The sequence below is a fragment of the Neovison vison genome, chromosome 7, assembly GCF_020171115.1.
Source record: "Neovison vison isolate M4711 chromosome 7, ASM_NN_V1, whole genome shotgun sequence".
Classification (NCBI taxonomy): domain Eukaryota; kingdom Metazoa; phylum Chordata; class Mammalia; order Carnivora; family Mustelidae; genus Neogale; species Neogale vison.
The window spans coordinates 39,935,825-39,949,097 of NC_058097.1; the positions used below are offsets into that span (position 1 = coordinate 39,935,825).

General features: G+C 43.5%; 1 protein-coding gene and 1 non-coding gene across 3 annotated transcripts in view; both read left to right on the top strand.

The window, feature by feature from the left end:
- Window positions 1–449: 449 nt before the first annotated feature.
- DPY19L3 (dpy-19 like C-mannosyltransferase 3) overlaps window positions 450–13,273 on the top strand; it is a 69,233-nt gene continuing 56,409 nt past the window's right edge. Inside the window, exons 1-3 of one of the 2 annotated variants that reach the window (XM_044256248.1) lie at window positions 450–607; window positions 2,329–2,470; window positions 5,676–5,809. In XM_044256248.1, coding sequence (XP_044112183.1) covers window positions 2,368–2,470; window positions 5,676–5,809 — 237 coding nt within the window. In that variant the 5' untranslated portion in view covers window positions 450–607; window positions 2,329–2,367. Of the gene's footprint in view, window positions 608–2,083; window positions 2,146–2,328; window positions 2,471–5,675; window positions 5,810–13,273 lie in introns of those variants that run through there. The other variant, XM_044256249.1, reaches the window with a different exon arrangement.
- On the top strand, window positions 4,537–4,643 carry LOC122914772. The gene has a single exon (XR_006385852.1). It is a non-coding gene; the product is annotated as a U6 spliceosomal RNA (small nuclear RNA).

Below are 13,273 nucleotides of genomic sequence, written 5' to 3' on the forward strand. Positions count from 1 at the left end.
TGGGTGGGGGACAGGCGGCCACGGGCGCCAGCAAGAGGTTTCCGCGGCGCCAAGGCGCGCCCCACTCTCAGCCCTGGAGCCACCCTTTCTCGGAGCCGGGCTCCTCCTCTCCCTCAGCCGCTGCCTCTCGCTCTGCCCCGGGGCCGTCGGGAGTCTGTGGGGCCAAAAGCAACCTCAGAGCCTCAGTGTCAGCAACCCCGGGTCGCAGCGTCGTGAGAACGCGGGGGCGGGGCCGGAGCGGCGAGCGGAAATGCGCTGCTTCCTTCCGGCCGGCGGCGCACGAGACGGGGCGGAGCGCTCCGGGTAGGGGCGGGGACTCACGCTGACGGACGGCTCCCGGGACCTATGGGTGCGGCCGCGGCGGCCCGGCCTCCCTGGCGCGCCCCTTCCTCGCGGCAGCTGACGCCCCCCCCCCCGCCCGGTTCCCCATTTCTCGGGTGTCGCGCAAAGCTCCGCCGCTGCCCCGGTGGCCGCTGCCCGGTCCTCTCTGTCCCCACGACGCGTTGCGGGCTGTTGTGCGGCCCCGCCCCCGCGCCCCTAGGCGCCCCCCGGCCGGCCGGCCTTCTTCCCTGCCCGGAGCCGCGCGCCAGGACGGCTGAGGCCGCAGGTCTGTGACTGCGTGTCGGGCCGCGGGCGGCGCGAGGGGACACGCGGGCGCGAGGCTTCGGCGGCGGGCCGCGGGGAGTCCGGCGTCCCGCCGAATGCGCCGCGACCACCGGGAGCCCACGGGCCGTCCCGCCGCGCTGTGCAGTCGGGGGGCGCGGCCCGGGCCGCGGGGCGTCTGGGGGCGCCCGGCTAGGGGACGCGGCGCCCGCTCGTCCGCGCGAACTGCAGGGCCGGGGGCGGCAGGTCTGGAGTGAGGAAGTTTGCAGAGGGCGGGGCCGCGTTCGCGGGCCACTTCTGGCTCCGGCTTCGCGGGCCTGGTCGGTGCCGGCGGCCGCGCCACGGTGCCCAGCCGGAGCGAACTTGGGCGGCCGCCGCCGGCCCCTCGGCGTCCGCTGGGGACACCCGATGCTGTGGGCTGGGGTGCGGCGGGAAGCTGGGAGACGTGCCCTGCAGCGCCCGGGACGCTCCCAGCGCGCTGGCCCTTCGGAGTGGAAGGCAAGCGTCGCTTTCCTCTCCCTTCCCGTGTTGGAGATGGCATTCCCTTTCCTTGGGTGGGGAAACTTTTGTTTCGTAGTTCGTGTGGTTATCGCGATTGCCCGACCCCGAGTTGGCGCGTCAGTGTTTGTGGCCCTGCTGTCTTAACTTGTTAGAGTGTATGGCTCTGGGATATTTACAACTCCTTCCCGAGCCCTTAGAAAGGGCAGGATTCCAGGATAGAGTGATTGGGAAACGAGCCCATGGACCCCAGTACGACTTTCTGCCTACACTCTTTTTTCCTCCCTCGCTGCTCCAGGTTCTCCATTTTCATTGTGTGTACTTAACTGTTTTTGCGTCTCACTTTTTTTTTTTTTTTGTATGAATGAACGAACGAATAAATTGTATAATTTTGGTTGGTTGGTTGGTTGCTTGGTTCCTTCTATAAAGCAAGTTGTTTACCTTTAGGAATTGGTAAACTGCCCAAACAATGGTGCCCGGCATCTGGTCATATTTCGTAGTAATTAGTAAAACGCTGTTCATTATTCAGAAGAGGGAAGCAAGATGTTCCGGAGGACTGTAGCCAGCTTACTCACTGCCACCACTCCCTCGCCTCCCACTCGCTGCTTCCAAACCAGGCTTCTGCACCCTGCCTTTACTCCCACTTTTGCTCCCTGGGATAGCAGCTGCCCTGATTGGCACACCCCCGCTGCCATCACCACTGAGGCGTGTTCCTAAAGCTTCCAGTGTGAAGTGTTTTTAAAGAACACCGGTATTAAAATTCAGGTACCTGAGACCAAACAATATGTCACTTCTTCGGAATCCGGCTCTCAACAAATTTACTACTGAATGCCTCCTCGCGTGGTAGGGAACTGTAGGACATAATCTAAAACTGCATAATTAGGTGACCAATTGCAAGGTAACTGCAGTGGCTCGGGAAGGAGGCAACAACAGCAGCAGCAGCAGCAGCTGGCACAGACACAGCCAGGAAGCCTTCTTGCAAGAAGGGCAGGGGCTGGTCTGGGATGCCCACCTGTATTCTTAACTCTTGACAGCGTGTATTAAGTAAATATTGGTGTTGTGTCTTGACAGTAACTTTGAAGGCTGGTTAAGATTTGATGGGAAAGTGGGAGGGCATGCTAAGCCAGGGATAAGGCTTCAAGTCACTTAAGCACAGATGAGCACAGGGTGTGTTGGGGAGAGGGTACTGGCATACGGACAGGCAGTTTACTTTTCTGTCGTTTGTAGGAGTGGTTGGAAGAACAATGCATGTAAGTCTTTGACACCATGATATCCATCAGGCAAAGAAAAGGAGTGAAAACCACAGAAGTTTCTGAGGATTATGCAGCACAAGAAGCAAATGTGAAGTTGGGAAATAAATTGCCATCTGGTAGGTGATTTAAATTAAAGCACCATTTGGGATTGCTTTTATTTTCTGCATATTAAAATATCACTCTCCAATAGAATAAGAATTTGGTGAGACCTGACAGTTGGGGAGACTTGTTCTAATACCCTGATGTTTTAGTTCGACAAATGATTTGATTGTACTTTTATAATACCGGCTTTATAGTTATTATCAGATACAAGGTGAAAGAGCTCTGATTAGAACCCATTGTTTCTCAGCTTTCTGTTCAGTAGGTTTTGGTTTTGCCAATCTTTGATTTCTTAAAGTAATACTTTCCCCCACGGTTCAGATTTTAGTCTGTTTCTAAATTTTCTGGTTTGTGTGTGCTGTTCGCTCTTCACAGCTTTACCTTGGGAGACTTTCTCATTTCATGAAGGTATTGAAAATGAATCAAACTTCTTTTTATTCTTTATATGAATTCCTGAAATTTTCTCCTTTGACTTTGGGAGGGAGGACAGTCAAAATTGGGTGAGTTGTTTATATAATGCTGAAGATTCTAAGCTGTACATCAAGTGATATTAATTACCAACTTCCTGACTCCATATTTCCTTTCTTAACTAAGCATGCTCAAGGTTTTTAAAAATAAGTATGAAGAATTCCATGCCTGTCAACCATTTTGGATATCTGACAGAATTTATATTAATGGCAGCTATGTTAATTCTTATCAGCCAGAACTAGTAAAGTAATTTGAGGGAACAGTTTATAAAATAAAGTTAATCTATATCGAGAAGTCATTCCATCCAACTCTGCTATTAGCAATTTTGGACAAGACAGCATACTTTCTTAAGGCTTAAACAATGTTACTTCAAGTTTGCTTTTTTGTTTATTATTTTATTTTTTAAGGTTTTTTTTTTGTTTTGTTTTGTTTTGTTTTTTAATTTGCGAGAGAGAGAGCACGAGAATGAGCAGGGAGGAGAGGGAGAAGCAGGCCTGCTGCTGAGCAGGGAGTCGACTCAGGTCTAGATACTAGAACTCTGGAATCACGACCTGAGCTGAAGGCAGATGCTTAACTGACTGCCCCAAGTTCTCTTTTTTATATTAAAACATAATTTTGAGGGGCACCTGGGTGGCTCAATGGGTTAAGCCTCTGCCTTCGGCTCAGGTCATGATCCCAGTGTCCTGGGATCGAGCCCCACAGCAGGCTCTCTGCTCAGCAGGGATCCTGCTTCCTCCTCTCTCTAACAAGCTCTCTGCTTACTTGTGATGTCTGTCTGTCAAATAAGTAAATAAAATCCTTAAAAAAAATAAAGCATAATTTTGAGGATTCTTCATTTTATTGAAGCAGTATTTATTTGTGTCAGGAAAAAAACCCTGAAAACTAAAGAAAAGAAAAGAAAAAAGAAAATCCTCCCACAAACCAATCGATCCTGAGAATGCCACCCATGAAATTTGATCTTGCTGTCTGAATGTCTCTGCAGGGATATGAATGCAAGCATTCATATGTGGTTTTACAAAATTGAGATCCTAGCTGTTTTATAACTTGCTACATTTCTTCTTTTATGTTACGAACATATCTTAAGTCAGTCAATGTAGTTTAAAATGTTACCAACATAGTCATTGTGTGGCCATAGCATAGTTTATTTAACTCATTCGTTGTTGAGTGTTTAGATGGTTTTTAACCTTTTACTTAGATAAACAGAACTATAAGAAATATACTGTGGCCAAACATTTGTTTGTATACAAACATTGTATATGCCTGGATTTCAAATTATTGGTCAAATTGTATGCTCATTTTGGTAGTTTTTTTACTAGTTATTGCCTTGTTGCATTCCAGAGAGTTACCAAGTTACTTTCCCACCAGCTATGTTTGAAAAATACTCTTTTGGGGACGCCTGCATGACTCAGTGGGTTAAACCCCTGCCTTCGGCTCGGGTCATGATCTCAGGGGTCCTGGGATCGAGTCCTGAATCGGGCTGTCTGCTCGGCAGGGAGCCTGCTTCCCTCTCTCTCTCTCTCTGCCTGCTTCTCTGCCTACTTGTGATCTCTCTCTCTGTGTCAAATAAATAAATAAATTTTAAAAAAAGAAAGAAAAAAAGAAAAATACTCTTTTGGTGCTCGCTTCGGCAGCACATATATTAAAATTGGAACAATACAGGGAAGATTAGCATGGCCCCTGCACAAGGATGACACGCAAATTTGTGAAGCACTCCATACTGGAGAAAAAAAAAGAAGAAGAAGAAAAATACTCTTTTGTACCCTTATTAAAACAGGGTTAGCATTTTTAAGCTATCAAATTGACCAGCATCTAAAAAGTTACAGCTTATCATTTTGCATTTCTTTCTTCCTTCCTTTCTTTCTTTCTTTTTCTTTTTCTTTTTTTTTTAGAGAGGGAGAGAATGTGGGCCAGGGAGTGAGGGAGGGAGGGAGAGGGAGAGGGGGAAAGAGAAGCAGGCTCAAGGGCCAGCACAGAGCCCAATGCAGGGCTCAGTCTCAAAACCCTAGGATTATAACCTGAGCTGAAGATCAGAGGCTCAACCAACTGAGCCACTCAGGTGCCCTGATTCGCATTTCTTTAATACTGAAGAACGTGAATATTCTTGTCTATTATTGGCCATTTTTTCTTTTGTGCTTTGCCTACTCATATGTTTAATCTGTTTCCAATTGAAATACTCATTTTTTAAATCCTGAAAGTGTTCATCCCATATTAAGGTTACTTAAACTTTCTTATATGTGCTATAAATATATTTTCCTAGTTTAAGTGTCCTCTAACTTGAGTTGTGATGGATTTTTCTCCCCTGATGGGTTTTTGGATTTTAAGTTGTCAAGGTTTTTGGTAGTTTTTAATGAATAAACCACAAATTATCTGTAGACCGTCTCAAAGACTTTTTATATCCTAGACATGTAACCCATTTACTCCTCCAAATTTCATAGGTAAATTATAATTATTAAGCTATGTCAGACAGAGACCCTAGTTATTAAGATGAATAAGATAAGGTGCTTGTCCTCTGAAAATTCACACTATCTGGCAAAATGGACAACTGAACAGTTAGATAGAGTTAGGTAAAAACCGTGATAAAGTATGAAAACAGGTCTCCTGAATCACAGAAAGGAACCCCTAAGTGTCTGCTGGGAATAGGGGAAGCTTCAGCAGCGACAGGCAGCGGAGCTTAACATACCTGCTAGGCTGAAGTAGAACTAGTCAATGCTGCATTCTTTACTGACTTCACTGTTCGTTTTGTTTTTCTAAAAGGTTATACCATTAGAAGGTTGTGGAAGTTTCTGTCATTCACGGTTGGTGGAACCATTGCCCTTTGCATCGGACTTCTAACGTCTGTCTACCTGGCCACTTTACATGAGAACGATTTGTGGTTTTCTAATATTAAGGTATGAGTTTCCTATGACCCCTGTGTGGTTTACTCGTCAGTGTCTCCAGTAGTTTACCATGTACATGAGTGACCAAGATAACGCAGCTTTGCCATAAAGAATCTAATCTCTTAAAAAGCTTGACTCTAGCGTAGAGACTTCGTTAGTTTAAAAGGGCATCAGAGTTTTTGTCATCAGTGATTTTTCTCAGTTTCATTAACTTTCTCCAGTTACACGGTGGTTACTCTAAACCAGTGTTTTTTCAACCTGTACATTGTGAAATTGGCCCAGTCAAATCATGAGTAACGTTTTTCTAGTTAAAGAAGGATGCAAGAGAGTATTATGACAAATACACTAGGGCTGAGAATTATTTATGTAACTATTAATTTTATACTGTTATATAATTAATAGATATATATAATATTTAATCTGTTATATATATATATATATATATATATATGTATGTACAAATGGGGTCACAGTAGAAACTTTTTTTTTCTATTGGGTACAGTAAAATAGAAGAGAAATCAAAAGCCAGTGCTCCAAACCATAGGGCCGTAGATGACCTCAGTGTTTCATACCTTTCTAAGCATAGATGCAGTGGTGAGAGGACAGGGGAACCCATATTTTTCTGAGGAAAGGAGCCGTAATTTTCATCGCGTTCTCAGGAGGGTCTGTGCCATCTTAAACCCCAATCCTTGTTCTCTTTATTCCCTTTTTAAACATTTCTAAGTATCTTTTAATTTGCCATTGTTTTCAGAACCAGTGTATCACTTATGCAAGGAAAGTTACACATTGCCAGTATTTTTCATCCAGTACATGTGCTGCTGAGTGAGCACAGTATTTTTCATCTAAAAATCCTTTGTTTTTGATCCAAAATGTTGTGCTCTTTGACCTTTTTTACTATGGCTTCTAATGACTAGTTGCTGGTAAAGGTAAAATTCACTTTGAAAAGGTCAAATATTTATCATCTGTCCGGATATTCAAAAAAGTCTTTGCAGAATCCAAAATAGTTCTCAAAGAGCTTTCCAAAATATGTTGAGCTTTGATTCCATTGTTGGAATGAGTCCCCAAAGGAGACTACTTTGAATGACAAATTAAATTTATAGGAATAACTTCTAGTATGTTTATTTTTAAAACTTGTCATATTACTGTATAGGTGTAGTGTGTATGTGTGTGTATACCTTCATACAAATTATCATGGTACAAAAAGTAATTCTCCTTTTGGGACAGTGGGGAGTTTTTCTTGTGAAGAAATATTTTACTCACCTTTATTTCTTTAAAATGGAGTGCTTACAAGTAGATTTCTTAGAACTACACAATATAATACTTTTTTATCCACACAAGTATTTTGAATAAAGACTGAAATATCCTTGTGTGGGCATATGGCTGAAGTTAAGTGCTAGTAACTCTGTAGTAGGGACAAGATGTTGAAAGGGATCACATAACTTATTTTCAAATTGTAATTTTAGCTCCTCAGAGTTTTTAAGTGGCCTTGCTAATAACCTTAAATAAATACACCTCCATCATTACGAAACTTGAGCACCCTTGATCTGTCTCTGAAATCTCTCCAGGTTAAAGAAGGCATTATACTTTTACCTAGTATTTATTGAACCTCTTCTGTAGTAGCACTGATCTAAACACAGTGGGGAACATGGCAAGAGTAACAAAGACTAATGATTTTGCCAGCAGATGCTCCAGTGTAACATGTTAATTCTGTAAGATGTGTTGAGCACCTGTGGATGCCAGCTAGCACCGTGCTCAGCTGTAGCAATACTGCCAACTGAAGCCAGGCCCCTGCCTTCAGAGAGTTTATGCTCTTGAGGGTATAGGCAAGTAGGCAGACCGTGACAGCCCATCCAAAATCAGTACGTTGTTGGAGTAGGATAGAGTATTGTGGGAGCACAGAGCAGGGGAGCCTGCTCCAGTTGTGGAAGGTCAGGGAAGTAATGGTTAAGGAGACCTGAAGGATGAGAAGGGTTAACCAGACAAACTAGGGAAGAAAGACGAAAGTCCTAGAGAAGGAACATGTACAGGAACTTCGAGAAGCAAGAGCATTGAGAGCATTCAGGTGCTGGCCGCAGTTCAGCCTGGCTAGGGAGCAGATGGGGAAAGAATGTACTGGGATGGTAAACAGAGGCTAGGTCACAAAGGAACAGCAATGTCATCATCTTGTTTGGGAAAGATGGCTCCGGCTACAGTATGGAGAGTGAGTTTGAGGAGGATAGCACTAAAGTGAGAGGAAACCATCAAGAAAATCCAATTCAGTGGATTCATTACTATCTGAATGTCAGTAAATGCATGTTTTCTGTGCACTAGACATGGAACTAGGCCCTGAGAGTACAGCCTTTGCATCCGATGAGAAACCTAATTCTGATGGGGAGGGGGGAAAAAGAAACTAACAAAAAATGGTATTGTAGGGGAGACCAGACAGAGTGGTGACATAGTTATTGGGAGTGGGTGACATAGTTATGTGGGGACATAGTTATGAAACTGGGAGGTAAAGCAGATAATTTTGAAGACAAGACCTACATCAACACTTAAATCCAAGGAACCAGTCAAAAGCAGAGGGAACAACAAGTGAAAAGGCCCTCGGGTAGGATGAAACTGGTCAAGTTGAGTATCAGAGAGAAGGCACATGGGGCCAGAATGTTATGAGCAAAGAGGAGAATGGAACCAGAGAAGCAAAGACCGGATCCTGTTGGAGAGAAGTGGACAGAGTCAGAACTCAGAAAGGGTGTAGCAATTCATCATTTGTGTGGTTGGTGATTGAGAAGGAAGAATAATCTGTGATCATCTGCTTTCTGCCATTAGCAGCCGAATAGATGGGTGGGTATGCCGCTCACTGTGATAATGAACCCTGTGGGAGGAACAGATCTGGAGTGCAAAAGAACTTCTGTCACCACCTACCTAGAGTTAAGCTGAACTTGAAAAGTTAAGGGCACAGAGTCTGCCACAAAACTGCCCTCACTTTTGACCACCACTGAAAGGTTTGGGGGTCCTCAGACTACCCGCACTTCTGACCACAAGTAGACTGTTAATTTGGGGATACCCACCCCTCTCAGGTTCAGTAATTCACTAAAATGCCTCACAGAACTCAAGAGAGCCTTACACTTATTACAGTTTTATTATGATGGATATAAATCAGAACCAGCCAAAGGCAGAGACTCATTGAAAACGGATCCCAAACTCAGGCTTTCCGTTGTCCTTTCCCTGTGGGGTTAGGACACATTGTCTTCCTGGCGCATTGAGAGATATAATGTGTTGAGTTTTGCCAATCAAGGAAGCTTAATGAGCTCCTGTGTCCAGAGCTTTGACTGGACTTCCGTTATGTAGGTATGATTGATGGAGTCCTTGGCCACAGTGTTGAATTCAAGCTCTAATCCCCCTCTCCTCCTGGGGGTTGGGCCAATATCAGCTGGCTCCAAGCCCCAATCCTCTAATCACACAGCTGGTCTTTCTGGCTTGGTCAGCCCCCATCCTGAGTCATCTCCTTAGAACAGAGTCATCAGATGTCGTCCTGAGGAACCCACCATGAACAAAGACACTGTTCTCACTTGGGAAGTTTGCAGATTTACTGGCTTCTTCCCAAGAACTGGGGACAGAGGCCAGCCAAATTCTTTGCAGGGGACAGCGAGACAGCAAATGATACATCCTTGTTTGGATACGTTATGAGTCACTTTTGAAACAGTCCAAGGAGAGAGATGGAGTAAAGGGAGCTGGATTCATGGATCTGGAGGCAGGAGACCCATCTGTGTTGGAAATGGACATTTTCATATTACCAGCTTGTAGATGTGTGGGCAAGAATGTTTGAGGAGTGTTCAGAGTGAGAAAGAGACCCGAGGCTAGTTTCTGTCTGTGCCTCAGATACCATCTGGGAGCAGCTATAAAACAGGAACATCCTCGAATCTAACAGGTTTCTTTCCACCAACACCCCCGTCCCCTGAAACGTACAATTGAGCTCAGTCTTGTGGCATTTTTTTCTCTTTATTCAAGCAATAGCTTGTAGCACAGAATTCCCCCCTCCCCCATCATAAGAGGAGTCGTCAGATGTTTCAACTACTTCTCAAACCTGATGATACCTCTGCATAGGCACTTGGTTTATCTTTCCTCTTAGATTATGTAAACCCAGTGCTGTCCAAGAAACTTTCTGCAGTGAAGGAAATGATCTATTTCTGCACCGTTCAGTGCAGCAACCACTAGCCAAATGTAGCTGTTAAACACTTGAAATGTGGCTACTGCAGCTGAGGAACTAAATTTTACATTTTATTTAGTTTTAAAATGTGTATACATTGTCTGTGAATAAACCAATGAAAATGATAGCCATTAGCGATCAGAGACATTACTCAGCCAAAGGGAAAGCTCGTTTTCAGAGTTTATATGCCTTCGGAAATTTACTCCTTAATTTATACCATTTTCATATTGGGGGATTATGGGAATATTTGAGAAGTGTAAAGCTGTTTTCTTTTTATCCTTATGGGTTATAACTTACCAAAATTGCTAGGCTATTTTTTATGAAAATACTTTGATCCTCTCTGAACACTTTGAATTAGTTGTAATTATTCAGAGAGTAAAAACATTGTTTCTAAAAGAAACAAATCACACATTGAGTTTATGCATTCAGAATGATGCTTTAAATGTTAGTTGCTAATCCTAACAATGTTAGTATTTGAATGTGGGAACTCTGGACCAAAGAACAACTGGAAAGTTGAAGATGTTGGTTTAAATGGTCATGGAAAATGTATATATACTATCTTTTCTTAGAATATTTTTTAGTTTATTTTTAGTTTTTATTTAAATTCCAGTTGACATACAGTGTAATATTAGTTTCAGATGTACCGTTGAGTGATTCATCACTTATATGTCACCCAGTGCTCGTCACAGTAAGCGCCCTCCTTAATCCCTGTCGCCTACTTCCCCAACCCCCAGCCACCACCAGTTTGTTCTTTACAGTTAAGAGTCCGTTTCTTGGTTTGCCTCTTTCCCCCCATGATCATTTGTTTTGTTTCTGAAATTCATATGACTGAAATCATAGGGCATTTGTCTTTCTCTGACTGACTTATTTTGCTCACTATTACACTCTCTAGCTCCATCCACGTCATTGCAGATGTTGAGATTTCATTATTTCTTTTATAATTTTATTATTTTTTTAAGATTTATTTTTATTTGAGAGCGAGAGAGATCAAGAGACAGAGCATGAGGTAGGGTTAAGGGCAAAGGAAGAGGGAGAAACGGATTCCCTGCTGAGCAGGGAGCCTGATGTGGGGCTCCATCCCAGGACCCCAAAATCATGACCTGAGCCGAAGGCAGACACTTAACCAACTGAGCCACTCAGGTGCCCTCCCCCTCTTATTGAATGTCTACTGTGTGCTTAGCACTGTTATAGGTAAAATTTAAACATTTTATTTAATCTCACTGTCTGCAAAGCCCAAACCTTTTAACTCTAAATTGACCTTTAAATGCAACGTGCTTTTCTGCTGCCCTTTCTTATAAACAAAACACACTAAAAGGGTTCAAAGCCAATGCTCTTACTTGCTGTCTACCCTTACGGTGCCCAGCCCATCATCAGCGCTGAGTAACAGTGATCTGTTTAGACTGGCTTGACCTGTACAGGTGAGGGAAGCATTATAAGGAGGAGAGAGGCGAGATGGGGACAACAGCTGCTATAAAAGATCTGGGCTGGATCTAGAGCAGAGGGACACAGCTTTTGGAACTTGCCTTCAGAGATAGGATATAGTTAGTCCTGGCAAGTAGGGAGCTAGTCAGTGCTTTTTTAGTGACTTGTGTTTAGTAGATGCTAGCATAAAAATATATATAGTGTGACTCTTTTTATTTTTTGAACACGTGTTGTGTTACTTCTTACAAACTATACCGTGACAACAAAAACTTTAAATCAGAAACATTACTCAGTATTCATAACCCTTAACAAAACCCAGTTTTTGTATTTCTCTTCCATGCTTCATCCTTTATGTGCATATATTTCATATATTTATAGACTCATGACCCTGAGTTCAAAACCTGAGCTGAAATAAGTCAGATGCTTAATCGACTGAGCCACCCAGATGCCCCTCCAGTATACGTCTAATAAACAGATTTATCTGATGTTACATCATATGCTTTTCCCATATATAAAGTTACATATGTATATGAACTTGCACGATTATTATGTAAATTATTATGTTTTTATAATTTAATATTTTTTTAATATTTAATACTCTTAGTTATTTCCTTATTTCTGTGCTCCCTGATTTGGAGTAGATTGTTCCTAATGGTGCAGTTAAACCCCTCGAATTGCTCATTACTTCTTGTTTCAAAGTGGTAGTGTAAAGATGTCGGTCCTTCATCTTTTTAGAATTACCTCAAAGCAGTTAAGGAAACTGAAAAGCAGATAGGCATTTTCTATCCTTGATGAAACTAAGAAAGGCCTATGATCTAGACCAGTGTCTGAGGGAGGGCCACCAAACCCAGTGAAACTTGGAGGAGTGTGGAAAGGTACCGGGAGAGGACTCTCAGAGCTGCAGGTGTCAGAGAAAGTCACGAAAGCCCACTTCTCCGAGGCTGCCAGCACACCCTGAGGGCTGAGACTGAGGTCCCTGAAGGAGAACCATGGGGCTGGATGCGCGGTAATGGCGGGAGCTTTCCTGGAGATCTTCCGGTATGAAAGAGAAGTAAGCTAGGCAGGCCAAAGGCAGTGATCACAGGGACAAGCCATTTTTGTAAAAGTACTATTTAAGAAGACCAGGATAAAGGGAGAAAACTGTGTGTTGAACAGCTCTGAGGCTGCCAATCTTGGTTGGCTAAAATGAGGAAAAGAATAAAGAGCTCGCTCTTGTAAACAACGCCATATCACAAGGAGAATTCTTGCTGGCCTGACCCGTGGCCCTGGCCTGTCCCCCACATAAACTTCCTGCTGGTTTGGTAAGAACTGGCCAAGTTAAGAAATGGCTCACAACCAGAAAGGAACTAGTGCAGGATCTGTACAGTGAAGCTGCAAGAAGAGAAGGAAGAGAAAAACAGGAACAGATGATAAGATGAAGAATAGTCACCAGAAAAAAATGTTTAAATTATGAAAAAAAAAAAAAAAGAATGGTCACCAGAAACAATTCCTAGCAAAGACCTGAAAATAGACCAAATTAAAAAACGTACTCACATTAAAAACTAACATAATCAGCATTTACCACCATGGAAGATGAATTCAAAGCGGGACTGTAAGAAGATATAGACTGTCCTTAAGGACTTACAGGAAGGTAACAAGAGGAAATGAAAGATGAGCTGGCAGAAATTAGGCAAGAAGTTGAATTAAAAGATAAAACCATAACAGAAATCACAACAATCTTGGAAGGAAAACACACAAGATTAGAGTCTGCAGAAGGCACAGAATAGAAAGTGGTTGCCCTGATAAAAGAAAACAAAATGGGGATGCCTGGGTGGCTCAGTGGGTTAAGCCTCTGCCTTTGGTGCAGGTCATGGTCTCCAGGTCCTGGG